This window comes from Oncorhynchus mykiss, chromosome 16 (genome assembly GCF_013265735.2).
Source record: "Oncorhynchus mykiss isolate Arlee chromosome 16, USDA_OmykA_1.1, whole genome shotgun sequence".
Lineage (NCBI taxonomy): Eukaryota > Metazoa > Chordata > Actinopteri > Salmoniformes > Salmonidae > Oncorhynchus > Oncorhynchus mykiss.
Window position 1 is genome coordinate 52,034,072 of NC_048580.1, and position 14,720 is coordinate 52,048,791.

The window sequence follows — 14,720 nt, forward strand, 5'->3', positions numbered from 1 at the left end:
ACCCATATGCTGCACAGGGCACCGTCAACACACCATAACCTACACACACACGTCAAGGCGATACACACCACTTACCATGAACAACGGTGACCAAACGTCATTGTGAACACTTGGTTATTATACACACGCACGTGACAAAACACTCTACAAAACACATGTGACAAAATTATTACAGAGTATCCAGATGACCCAGCCTCTATCCAGATGATCACAGACACACACATGGTAATGAACATCCTGTATTAAGGAAAATCACAGCACATCCACTGGCACCTCACTTCCCCAAATCTGTATTCACACTCAGCCACTATTAATGACATAACACACTTCAATGAGGAGGAAGGTGAGACTTGTGAGGGGGAAAAAAAGTATTTGCAGGATCTATTAGATGTACCTATATAATTATCTGTAGCTTCAAAATAGGAGCTTAGTGATCTTAAAGAGCTTTCTGCTTAAGGGAATAAAGAAGGCATATTGCTGTGCACATATGGACGGTTGAAACTACAAGATAGTTTCACCACTTCCCCCGCCTCAGGGATGGTTCCTCTCTTCCACGTTCACTCACCGCAGCTGGTCTGGGCGTGTAGTTAAGGACATGGGATAGAGATAAACTTGAGGAACAGAATAGACTTGTATTGTTTCCAATCATCTTTGTTTCTGAGTAACTTGGTCACAAGGCATAAGACAAAGAAGAAACCACAGTAGCTTGTGATGCCCCGATCTGCTGGGGAGGGGTGGAACCAACCATGACTAAGCAGTTTTGGGGTTTCTATATAAACCTCTTGCGTTTTCTGTATTATTGGGCTCTCACTGATCACCTACGGGTGGTCGTTGACCAGCTCCATTTTTGCAATAATTAATCGGTATTAAAGGTTGATTGTTTGAAGAAATTGAAAGTCCTTTCTCCCTTGCTTGATTAGAATTTACATGACATTCTGCTAACATGCTAATCCCATTAATAAGTGGGTTAATTACAATACAGCAAAACTCTGGCACTGCAGGTCCTGTACTACTCAATAAGAACCCCCTGACCCCATGGCGGTGTGTGCCTAACAGTGGCTCTCTCTCTGCTTTAAGCCCTCAGCTGAGCCACCTGCTCGGCTACTCTCTCCGTCTCTGACATTAAATTAATCCCATTAGTTGTGCTGCTGAGCCCAGATCCAATCCCTCCATCACAAATGATCAGCAAAATAAAGCAGGGCCTCTCTCATCATGGAAGCCAGCCAACTTCTCAGCTCCCCCAATATCAATTTGGGACAGATTGAATGCCTGCATTTTCTTAAGACGGACCAGGTCTTATGAGACGCGAGACAGACTGTAAGCGCTTCGGATGACATCACTGAGAACTCATTCACTCACTCACTCCAGAAAGTATTCATACCCCTTGACTTATTCCATATTTTAATGTGTTTTAGCCTGAATTCAAAATGGATTCTACCTACATGTACATATTACCTCGACAACAATGCTCCCGCACATTGACTCTGCATGGGTACCCCCTGTATATAGCCCCGCTATTGTTATTTACTGCTGCTCTTTAATTATTTGTTATTCTTATCTCTTACTTTTTTTTGTGTATATTCTTAATACTGTATTGTTGGTTAAGGGCTTGTAAGTAAGCATTTCACTGTAAAGTCTACACCTGTTGTATTCGGCGCATGTGACAAATACAATTTGACTTTACTTGATTAAATACTCCATAATGAAAAAGTGAAAACATGTTTTTTGAAATCTTGGCAAATTTATTGAAAATTAAATACAGAAATATCTAATTTACCTAAGTATTCACACCCCTGAGTCAATACTTTGTAGAATCACCTTTGGCAGCGATTATAGCTGTGAGTCTTTCTGGTTAAATCTCTAAGAGCTTTCCACACCTGGATTGCACAACATTTGCCCATTTATCTTCTCAAAATTCTTCAAGCTCTGTCAAATTGGTTGTTGATCATTGCTAGACAACAATTTTCAGGTCTTGCTATAGATGTTCAAGTAGATTTAAGTCAAAACTGTTAGGCCACTCAGGAACATTCACTGTATACTCACTGGTCTTTGTGGTTGAATCAGTGTTTGAAATTCACTGCTCGACTGAGGGACCTTACAGATAATTGTATGTGTGGGGTACAGAGATGAGGTAGTCATTCAAAAATCATGTTAAAAAATCATGTTAAACACTTATTGCACACAGAGTGAGTCCATGCAGCTTATTATGTGACTTGTTAAGCATACTTTTACACCTGAACTTATTTAGCCTTGCCATAACAAAGAGGTTGAATACTTACTGACTCAAGACATTTCAGCTTTTAATTAATTTGTAAAAACAATTTAAAACATAATTCCACTTTGACATTATGGGGTATTATGTGTAGGCCAGTGACAAAAAACTCTCAATTTAATCCATTTTAAATTCAGGCTGTAACACAACAACATGTGGAAAAGGTCAAGGGTGTGAATACTTTCTGAAGGCTTGTATAGAGGGGCTCTGTTGTGTTTTGCCCCATGCACAACAAGCATGAAGAAGAACGAGGGGTTGCGGGTGTGACTTTCATATGATGTTTTTCCCCTTTGCTTTAGAGGCTGGGTCTTGGAGCAGCAACAGTCAATGTTCTGTTGAATTTATCTTCACTGTGTGTAATGAATGACATCAAAACTACATCTAAACCAGAATTGTGATCAAATGGTTGGATATAAACATTGACTAATTTATTCACCATTTCCCTACTTTGATCTACTCCTGTATCTCCTAGAATAAGGCTGTAGCGTAACAAAATGTGGAAAAAGTGAAGGGGTCGGAATACTTTCTGAATGCACTGCATAACAAACTTGCACAATTTACAGTATGTTACGAATTTGCAAAACGTATGATTACGAATTCCAATTTTTTGTGGCTAACGTTAGCAACCTATCCACATAGCTAACGTTAGCCACAACTAGCTGGCTAACGTTAGCTAGGGGTTAGGAGTTAGGTTAAAGGGTTAAAGTTAGGGGAAGGGTTAGCTAAAATTGTTGCTATACGTTTGCGTTATACATACACCCCGACCAACCACCCTCCTTTTGTTTTTGCCTTAATTAACCTTCGGTCTTTTATAACCATACCAAACGTGACATATCAAACTAACTTAATTAACCTTCGGTCTTTTATAACCATACCAAACGTGACATATCAAACTAACTTAATTAACCTTCGGTCTTTTATAACCATACCAAACGTGACATATCAAACTAACTTAATTAACCTTCGGTCTTTTATAACCATACCAAACGTGACATATCAAACTAACTTAATTAACCTTCGGTCTTTTATAACCATACCAAACGTGACATATCAAACTAACTTAATTAACCTTCGGTCTTTTATAACCATACCAAACGTGACATATCAAACTAACTTAATTAACCTTCGGTCTTTTATAACCATACCAAACGTGACATATCAAACTAACTTAATTAACCTTCGGTCTTTTATAACCATACCAAACGTGACATATCAAACTAACTTAATTAACCTTCGGTCTTTTATAACCATACCAAACGTGACATATCAAACTAACTTAATTAACCTTCGGTCTTTTATAACCATACCAAACGTGACATATCAAACTAACTTAATTAACCTTCGGTCTTTTATAACCATACCAAACGTGACATATCAAACTAACTTAATTAACCTTCGGTCTTTTATAACCATACCAAACGTGACATATCAAACTAACTTAATTAACCTTCGGTCTTTTATAACCATACCAAACGTGACATATCAAACTAACTTGAGTGTCCCAGATTTACTATGAGACCAGGCTGATCAATAAACTGTTGGATTCATAATGAAACCTTATACGCATTCGCTTATTGCAACGGACGAGTGCAATGTTTTGTAATCTTGCACGGTAAAGATGGAATGTTGTGTGTGTAAGTATGTCTAAAACGCCAATGGCATGATCTAATGAAGTATGGATGATTTTTGGTATGACGAGGTGTAGATAGAAATGACTGGCTATATTTCGTGCATATGGCATATTTGGTCAAAGGAGAACTGAAACCGACTCAGCCTCCTGCTTGACACCAATCTAGCGAATTCAAAACAACCCCAATGGGATTCATAGTTCAAATAAACTAATTACGATTCAGTGAGTTTCTCTAAAGACGTCTGCTCTACCACATGAGCTGTGTGACTACAAAAGGCATAAGTGTCTGAATTAGGCTAAGTAGCGAGGCCTAAACAGAACTGAGAAAGACCATCAATGGCTCTTTGTATCATCCATTTATCCTAATCTCAGTTACCAAGAAGTAAAACTGTCCACGTGAGATTAGTTTCTCCAAATCCTCAGTGGTAATGGCGGGAAAACATTAGTGGATTCATCTTAATGAATGTTCTGTCGGATGAGGGTTGCGTAAGAGCCCATCTGTTCACTCAGTGGTTTTCCTCGTCACGTCTGCCCTCCATTCATCACGTTACTTACTGTATGTCCTCTCTAGCCAAGGCCAGAGATGTCTAAAGGGTCCATCACATCACTGCAGGCCAACTGACTTCAGCTGAGTCACATTCTTTCATTCCACTTAAGACTAAATACTCCATTACTTAAAGATGGCTCAGAAAGATGGCTCTGAGGTTCATAACGTGTTAGTATTGGGGTGACAGAGATCCCTACAAAGAACCACTTCATATTCAAACAATTCCCTGCATGGACCACACGCACTAAACATGTGTTGACCATCAGCCATTTTGGGTAAAAAAAAAAACATTATCATTCATGCACAGGACTCAACTACTGAGATATCTAATCCTGCATTTGCCTTTACCTGGCTGTACTGTTTGTTGATATAGAGAAGTTAATGTGTGTGTGTGTGGGAGTAATTTCATAGTGAACTAACTAAATAATAGGCTTTTATTTCCCTCACCACAAAGTGGCAGTGTGGTGGTCTGTGTGTTTACTACTATCCCATCACCACACCCACCATATGTATCAATCTTCTTACTTGTAATAAGTAGAGGATATATATTTTAAAAAGGTAGAGATTTGCAGTCTCATCAGGTAGCTAGCGTAAGTCCTACTCTGGGGTTGAGTAGTTTGTAAACAACCTGCAAATAACAAGACCAATAAGATGAGTGGTCTTATGGGACACACTGCTGTCCACTAGTGTTTTCAAAGGACAGAAATAAAACATTTGGCCTTGTGTTTACTCTCTGGACAGCTTTCAGGCCCTCAAGTCCAGACTTAACTCTTTATTTGAAACAAAGTAGTTAAGTATAAATCTGACCTTATAACTTTTTCACTCCAGACTTAGCCCATCTCTTTATGTGATAACGCAAAGTAATTACATTCAAGTTTAAATCAAACAACCTTGAACATTTTAAAAACCAAACAACCTTAATCAAATCACATTTACCACAATAGGAGAAATTAGTAAATGGCAAGCATCCCGTCACTGAATCTACAAAATGTATCTTTACTCGATCAAGTGAGTGGGATGAATCCCTGCCTTCCACTAAGAAAGCATTGGCCACTGTTCTTGGCCTGAAGTCTCCAGGCACAGCAGAGCCATCCATCCTGAGGACTGTCTGAAGGGCTCTCTTCTAATGAAGGACTCTTCTAATGAAGGTTGCTGAGCCAAACAGCATACATGCCCAATGTTTAATCAATACCGTAGAGAAACTGAGGTGGGAGTCAAAGTGAGAGGGGGAAGGAGTCTCTGTCAGACTGTATTGTACTGCAGTAGTTTCCAAAATGGTTTGGTTATTGTACCACCAAGTAGTACCCCCTCATGTGCATTTCACCAGTAGGCCTATGGTCTCATGAGTCTTCTCAAGTACCCCCTGTGGATAGGTTGAGTATGCCCAGAAGTCCTAGTACCCCTGGTTGGGAACCACTGTTGTACTGTATTTATATATATTTATATATTTCACCCAGTTTTTGCAGGTTTTCGTTCTCAAAATGGGATATTCGAAGTCCATAACAATGCTTAAACCATATTCTTTGTTGTTTTGTAGTTACCCTTTAATTCAGGTGTGCACCAGCCAGACAGTTGTGTTTAGCCAGCAGTGTTTCTGTAGCACACTTGTGTGGGAATTTTCAAAAGAAAATGGTCACTGGATTGACGCAAATAATTATGATTATGCCAGGTAGACATAGGCTACTTTGTAGTTACCTTTTAATTGCCTTTCAATCTGCCTGAAAACTGTTATCATTAGCATCGCTAACAGCTACACACATCAGGGCTCGACATTCAGGTAAATTTGCCAGTGCCACACCGGGCCAGTGCCAACTGAAAGCTACTGGCTCGAATGAAAAAAATACTGGCCCGGGTCAAGAGCTGACAGGAAAGCAAATTATGCTTTCATTGTTTTAAGAATATATTACCTTTCATTTACAGGCTGAGCAAGTAGCCTTTACAGGGTCAAATTCAAGGACATTTCCAAACACTTAATTGTATTTTTGTTGTAATAGTCTACAGAAAAAACACCCTTCAATTGAAATGGCGGGAAGTAAATGAAAGTGCCTTCATCTCTCATTAAAACGGATCAGAAATGAAATCATGGAATAATTATATTGGAGCAGTAGAACTTCTAAATCAGCTACCACAACTTCAAATGACTTTTCAAAAGACCAAATAGCCAAGAGGAAATGTATGATTTTGAAGGTACACCATTCCATGATGACTGAATTGTACATCGCAAATATTCAACCAAGACTTATAACTTTTTAAATACCTGGTTTGCACACCCATTCTTGCCTCATAACTTGGAACATCTTTCCTACTGCTGTAGTTCTTCATTGAGTTGCTCAATTATATAGCCTAGGTTAAAAATAGCATTATTGCAATATTTCTTTCACTGGCCCAAGTGGCCCACTGATGGGGATGATCGACCTCCCCTGTAAGTCGATCTCTGATGCTTCATACAGTTGGGTTAATTTTTGGTCAATTTCACATAACTGTTTGAATAAAACATGATAAAGAGAGCAAATTGTGATCCTAAAACGAACATGACGAGGTAAAAAAAATGTTTACTGGCACCCTTGCGACCAAATAAAAATGTGTGTTGCACTGCCAAGTCAAACAGTTGCAAATGCGACTGTTTTAGTTGCAGTACTGAACCCTGGTACAGAATATGAGAGCTGGCCAACAGTGTCAAATTCATTTGATCTATTCTCTCGTTATGAGAGAAACCCGGTTTACATTTGTCCTACTATCCAAACTGCTTATGGGGTTTGTTTGAATTTCAAGATGAATACTAATTCTTACAGGCTTTTCAGTAGTTCAGGCTACTCTAACTCTAAGAACAGGACAACCAGTTTGAATTGAATAGCCCTAAACCTAAGCAGCAGGGGCATACAGCCATTGAAGGGTTGGTAAGCTTGTTCTCTGACACAGTACCTCTATCTTCACCTAATATCTTTCGCAATGTCTATGATCTCCAAAAGGCTTCACTCATTTGAGGGAACTAATTATGTGATGAAATGTGTGCCGATCACAGATAAGAGGGAATCGGTTCCACATAAGGAATTACTGTATTACAGTATTCTGCATGGCATCACTGAACATATTTGCTTAAGTGTTGTTCTCCCATTTTGAGTTTTAGCTCCTGGCCAGATGATCAGACCGTGTCTGTGTAATACTAAGTGTATTATACTACATGAATGGAGAATTCTTGAGAAATTCAGTCTCAAGCTTCAAAAAGCCCAGAAACACATTCACCAGCGAGCACACAAAGGAATACAGAGGTTTGAGCTGGCTCTTCACTGGTGGACTAGTAGAAGAATTCTGTGCCCCATTTTAAATTCAGTGTGCCATGAGTATCACCCAATATTATAAAGGGAACTGTCCACCCAGCTGACATTCAGACAGTGCCTGTAGGGGCTGGGAGCTTTACTGTGAACTGATACAGAAGACTGGATGAGGAGAGAGGTAATTCACGTACTTGTATAAAAGTGATAATGCCCTCAAAGCCATTGTTTGGAGGACATATTGGCACGGTCTTCCTGCCCTCGACATCGTCTCGGGCCTAACAACAGCCATGCCAATATATCATCCAAAGATTGGCAAATCTCTGGCATGATCAGTTAATTAGAGAAGGCAGGCAGAGGAGACAATGGGGAGTCAGGGACACAGGGACAATTAGAACGGTTCCTCTCAAGTTAATCTGGCACAAGTTATTATTTGAAAAGTAAAACAAATTGTAATCAAATTCAGCAAATCACACACTATATTTTGAAGCGAATTTGAACAGAAATCAACCCAAGTGAATCTGGAGACAGGGTTTTGAAGGAATGGAGAGTTTGGGGGGGAGGTATGGTACTCACGGTTGGGAATGGGCTGTCTCATAGCGCTCAAATGCGTGGCCCAGGTCGTGTTTGTTGTTCATGTAGCACTGCGTGCACAAGTCGTAGTCAAAGCACACCTTGCACTTCCAGCGCATCCCCATGATGCCATGCTTCTTGCAGCTGTCACAGATGATGTTGGAGTGGCGCACACCTGCGACAGAGAAAAGGGGAGAGAGAGTGAGAAAGTCAGAGCGAGGTTGAAGGAGGTTAAGACAAGCCAGTTCAGAATTAGTTCACAGTACAGCAAATGAGAAGAGTTAACTGATGACAGAGATGACGAGAGATGCAAATCTTCCTTCCCCTTCTCACTCTCCTCCTCTGCTTTCGCTACATTAATTGAAGCCTTATTGACTTCTGAGGCAGAACAATTCTGTTTTAATGGGGAAAATGCAGATGAATCCTGCATTAGCACTTGGCATTCAATTCTAATACAGCCGATTCTAAAACAGGGCTGTATTGCCTGTTTCCTGCTTGAGTCGAGAGAAACGGAGATGGAGAGAGATGCCCTTTGCTCTGCGATGCTGAGTAAACATGAGCTTGAGGAACCTTGCTTGAGTCACAAAGATGAGACCAATACCTAAAAATAACAAATGATATACAAACAATACATTAGATACAGTGCATTTGGAAAGAATTCAGACCCCTTCCCCTTTTCCACATTTTGTTACGTTACAGCCTTATTCTAAAAATTATTACATTCGGTTTTTTTTCATTCATCAATCTACATACAATACCCCATAATGACAAAGAGAAAGGTTTAGACATTTTTGCACATTCATAAAAAAACTGAAATACCCTATTTACGTAAGTATTCAGACATTTTCTATGATACTCCAAATTGAGCTCAGGTGCATCCTGTTTTCTGTTTTTATATGTGTTCCCCTATTCCTACCACCCCTCCCCTAATTGGAGTAAACCAATGGACAACAACACTTAGGCTTCTACTTCCAGCTTAGTCATACTATATACATTTTACGGACACAATGTATTTGACAATAGTTCACTTTTTTTTTCATTTTGATCCCCTCTGTCAGCTACCCTCAACCCCTCCCATCTATCGCTGAAGACCATCCAGATTTGATTTCTATTTGCAATATATTTTTAACTGGGCTGTTTCACAAAAGTTCTGAACCTATAAACATTTTACGGACCAGTATATTTTACATTAGTTATCTTGTTGTTTTTAGTCTCCCCCTTCAGCTCCACTCAACCCTTCCCATCTATCTCTTAACACCATCCAGTTTTGATTTCCATTTGCAATATATTTTTCTAATCTGCTATGATGTTTCACACAAGTTCTGAACCTTTCTATTCTCATAGTTTCTACAGATTGTAAATTAAAGATTTTTTTTTTCTAAAAGTATTATATTATTGATCGATTGACTATAAACTTTTAAAATCACCCAGCAGTGCGATTTACAGAGTTAGCTCCAGGTAAATGTTGCAATTCTTCAGCCATTCCTGAACCTGCGACCAAAAGCGATATCTCTTCGCAGCAAATATTTATACACACACAGTTGAAGTCGGAAGTTTACATACACTGGAGTCATTAAAACGTGTTTTTCAACCACTCCACAAATTTCTTGTAAACAAACTATAGTTTTGGCAAGTTGGTTAGGACATCTACTTTGTGCACGACACAAGTAATTTTTCCAGCAATTGTTTACAGACAGATTATTTCAATTGTCATTCACTGTATCACAATTCCAGTGGGTCAAAAGTTTACATACACTAAGTTGACTGTGCCTTTAATCAGCTTGGAAAATCCCAGAAAATTATGTCATGGCTTTAAGAAGCTTCTGATAGGCTAATTGACATAATTTGAGTCAATTGGAGGAATACCTGTGGATGTATTTCAAGACCTACCTTCAAATTCAGTGCCTATTTTCTTGACATCATGGGAAAATCAAAAGAAATCAACCAAGACCTCAGAACAAAAATTGCAGACCTCCACAAGTCTGGTTCATTCTTGGGAACAATTTCCAAACGACTGAAGGTACCACGTTCAACTGTACAAACAGTAGTACGCAAGTATAAACACCATGGGACCACGGAGCCGTCATACCGCTCAGGAAGGAGACGCGTTCTGTCTCCTAGAGATGAACGTATTTTGGTGCGAAATGTGCAAATCAATCCCAGAACAACAGCAAAGGACCTTGTGAAGAATGCTGGAGGAAACAAGTACAAAAGTATCTATATCCACAGTAAAACAAGTCCTATATCGACAAAATTAAAGGCCGGAAGCCACTGCTCCAAAACCGCTCCAAAACCAAGGAACTGCTCCAAAACCAAGGAAGAAGCCCCTGCTCCAAAACCACCATAAAAAAAGCCAAAGCAACATGTAAAGGTGTTGGTCCCATGTTTCATGAGCTGAAAAAAAATATTCAAGAAATGTTCCATACACACAAAAAGCGTATTTCTCTCAAATATTGTACACAAATGTGTTTATACCCGTTAGTAAGCATTTCTCCTTTGCCAAGATAATCCAGCCACGGGACAGGTGTGGCATATCAAGAAGCTGATTAAACAGCATGATCATTACACAGGTTTTGGAGAATTTGTCAGTACGTCCAACCGGCCTCAGAACCGCAGACCACGTGTAATCACGCCAGCCCAGGACCTCCACATCCGGCTTCTTCACCTGCGGGATCGTCTGAGACCAGCCACCTGGACAGCTGATGAAACTGTGGGTTTGCACAATCTATGAATTTCTGCACAAACTGTCAAAAACCCTCTCAGGAAAGTTCATCTGCATGCTCATCGCCTCACCAGGGTCTTGACCTGACTGCAGTTTGGCATCATAACTGACTTCAGTGAGCAAATGCTCACCTTCGATGGACACTGGCACGCTGGAGAAGTGTGCTCTTCATGGATGAATCCTAGGTTCAACTGTACCGGGCAGATGGCGTCGTGTGGGTGAGTGGTTTGCTGACGTCAATGATGTGAACAGAGTGCCCCATGGTGGCGGTGGGTTTATGATATGGACATGCATAAGCTACGGACAATGAACAAAATGGCATTTTATCAATGGCAATTTGAGTGCACAGGGATACCTTGACGAGATCCTGTGGCCCATTGTCGTGCTATTCATCTGCTTCCATCACCTTATATTTCAGCATGATAATGCACGGCCCCATGGAGCAAGGATCTGTACACAATTTCTGGAAGGTGAAAATGTCCCAGTTTTTCCATGGCCTGCATACTCACCAGACATGTCACCCATTGAGCATGTTCGGGATGCTCTGGATCGATGTATAAGACAGCATGTTCCAGTTCACACCAATATCCAGCAAATTCACACAACCATTGAAGAGGAGTGGGACAACATTCCACAGGCCATAATCAACAGATCAACTCTATGCAAAGGAGATGTCGCGCTGCATGAGGCAAATGGTGGTCAGACCAGAAACGGACTGTTTTTTTTATCCATGCCCCAACCTTAAAAAAAAAGTTATCTGTGACCAAGGGATGCATCTGTATTCCCAGTCATGTGAAATCAATAAATTAGGCCTAATGAATTTATTTCAATTGACAGATTTCCTTATATGAACATTAACTCCGTACAGTCTTTGAAATTCTTGCAAGTTGCGTATATATTTTTGCTCAGTGTATTTTTACCCATCTACCAGTAGATGCCCTTCTTTGTGAGTCCATGCAACTTATTATGTGACTTGTTAAGCACATTTTTACTCCTGAACTTATCTAAGCTTGCCATAACAAAGAGGTTGAATAATTATTAACGCAAGACATTCCAGCTTTTCATTTTTTATTAATTTGTAAAAATTTCACAAAACATAAATCCACTTTGACATTATGGAGTGTGTAGGCCAGTGACACAAAAAAATGCAATTTAATCCATTTTAAATGCAGGCTGTAACACAGCAAAATGAGGAAAAAGTCAAGGGGTGGGAATACTTTCTGAAGGCACTGTACAGTATATACACCGCATTCAGAAAGCATTCAGACCCCTTGACTTTTCCACATTTTGCGATGTTACAGCCTTATTTTAAAATGTATTATACCATTTTCCCCCCTCATCAATCTTCACACAATACCCCATAATGACAGAGCAAAAACAGGTTTTTAGACATTTCTGCAAATGTATAAAAAATAGATTAAAAAAACAGAAATATCACATTTACATAAGTATTCAGGCCCTTTACTCAGTACTTTGTTGAAGCACCTTTGGCAGCGATTACAGCCTCAAGTCTTCTAGGGTATAACGCTACAAGCTTGACACACCTGTATTTGGGGAGTTTCTCCCAATCTTTTCTGCAGATCCTCTCAAGCTCTGTCAGGTTGGATGGGGAGTGCTGCTGCACAGCTATTTTCAGGTGTTCCATCGGGTTCAAGTCCAGGCTCTGGCTGGGCCCCTCAAAGACATTCAGAGACTTGTCCCAAAGCCACACCTGCATTGTCTTGGCTGTTTGCTTAGGGTCGTTGTCCTGTTGAAAGGTGAAGCTTCGCCCCAGTCCGAGGTCCTGAGCGCTCTGGAGCAGGCTTTCATCAATGATCTCTCTGTACTTTGCTTAGCTAATCTTTCCCTCAATCCTGACTAGTCTCCCAGTTCCTGCCGCTGAAAAACATCCCCACAGCACAATGCTGCCACCACCATGCTTCACCGTAGGGATGGTGCCAGGTTTCCTCCAGACATGACGCTTGGCATTCAGGCCAAAGAGTTCAATGTTAGTTTCATCAGACCAGAGAATCTTGTTTCTCATGGTCAGAGCCTTTTAGGTGCCTTTTGGCAAACTCCTGATTGGCATACCTCCATGACCAAGGCCCTTCTCCACCGATTGCTCAAATTGGCCGGGCGGCCAGCTCTAGAAAGAGTCTTGGTGGTTCCAAACTTCTCCCATTTAAGAATGGAGGCCACTCTGTTCTTGGGGACCTTCAATGCTGCAGACATTTTTTGGTACCCTTCCCCAGATCTGTACCTCGACACAATCCTGTCTCGGAGCTCTACAGACAATTCCTTTGACTTCATAGCATGGTTTTTGCTCTGACATTCACTGTCAACTGTGGGAACTTATATAGACAGGTGTGTGCCTTTCCAAATCATGTCCAATCAATTGAATTTACCACAGGTGGACTCCAATCAAGGATGATCAATGGAAACAGGATGCACCTGAGCTCAATTTCGATTCTTATAGCAAAGCGTATAGCAAACACTTATTTGTTTTTTATTTTTAATACATACATCCAACCGTCTGACCCATTTTCACTTTGTCAATATGGGATATTGTGTGTAGATTGATGAGGTAAACAATTTCATAATTTTTAGAGTAAGGCTGTAATGTAACAAAATGTGAAGGGGTCTGAAAACTTTATGAATTCACTGTAAGTACATTGTCTATATGTGTGTAAACAGCTGAGGTGGGGTGCTATGCTCACCGATCTGGGCATTGTCGTAGAGCAGCAGGTCGTAGGAGCCTTGGTATCCTGTGCGGTAGTTGGTGCGCGTGCCGCTGTCCCACTGTACCACCACCGTCTTATCGGGCGTGGTGGTGCTGCCTTGCCGCCCGATCTCCACCACTGTGCCCAAGTGACCCTCACTGTCATCCTGGTTCCCCCACTTCCAGTCCAGACCGCGCACCACGCGCATGCCCACCTCCATGCTGCGTCTCGGGCCAGCCGGGCCCGAGGGCCACGGCCTGGTGGGGTCGCTTCCGCTGCTGCTGTTGTTGCGCCTCCGGGGCCTGTGAAGGGCAGGACGGACCCGCACAGAGGGCAGGGAGGGCACCACGGGTAGCACCAGGGGCTCCGGGACCAGATCAGGGGTGACTGACGGGAGAAGGAGAGAGAAAGAAAAAGATATCTAATCAATTGGGGCGCTGTCTACGAGCAGAGATGTGAATGAAAACCGGCATTTGAGTTTTCATTTTGTGACAAATAGTTATTGCAGCCAAGCATCTTTTTCTGTAAACAGGCTAGCTCAGATTGGCCATTCACTGGCACTTCTTCATTGGTAAACAATTTCATGATCTTGACCATTTTTTAAAACGAAGTCAGCCTAAGCCCTAAAACAATGGTCTCAATCATAGAATTAGGAATTAGAACACTAGAATGGACATGGACCGTCTTATGATGGGATAAATGTCAGCCATGTTTGTCAGGGAATTGGTAAACCATGGTTTGCCAGTGCTGTGATAAGATCATAGAAATAGAATGGGCTTGGAACCTCTAACCCTGGCAATTTGACTGGTAAACTCATGGGTACACTCGCCTGGTATTGTGATGCAATCATTTCCATGGTAATGTTGAATGTTCATTCAAATTATGCAATGGAATGTAATTTTTTTGTAATGTCAGTTGAGTTGATTCAACAAATCACATTCCAGATTGATGGGTACACTTCCTGCTTTTACATCTGACTTTTCTTCTAGGTAAAAAAAAACCAAA

At 40.9% G+C, this 14,720-nt stretch overlaps 1 protein-coding gene across 4 annotated transcripts in view; it reads right to left on the reverse strand.

Moving 5' to 3' along the window:
• LOC110492229 (E3 ubiquitin-protein ligase MIB2) overlaps positions 1-14,720 on the reverse strand; it is a 70,809-nt gene that overhangs the window by 35,514 nt on the left and 20,575 nt on the right. For all 4 annotated transcript variants that reach the window (XM_021566366.2, XM_036947199.1, XM_036947198.1 and 1 more), the window contains exons 2-3: positions 13,713-14,102; positions 8,298-8,469 (exon numbers count right to left, since the gene is read on the reverse strand). In XM_021566366.2, the coding sequence (XP_021422041.2) occupies positions 8,298-8,469; positions 13,713-13,935 (395 nt within the window). In that variant the 5' untranslated portion in view covers positions 13,936-14,102. The remainder of the gene's footprint in view (positions 1-8,297; positions 8,470-13,712; positions 14,103-14,720) is intronic.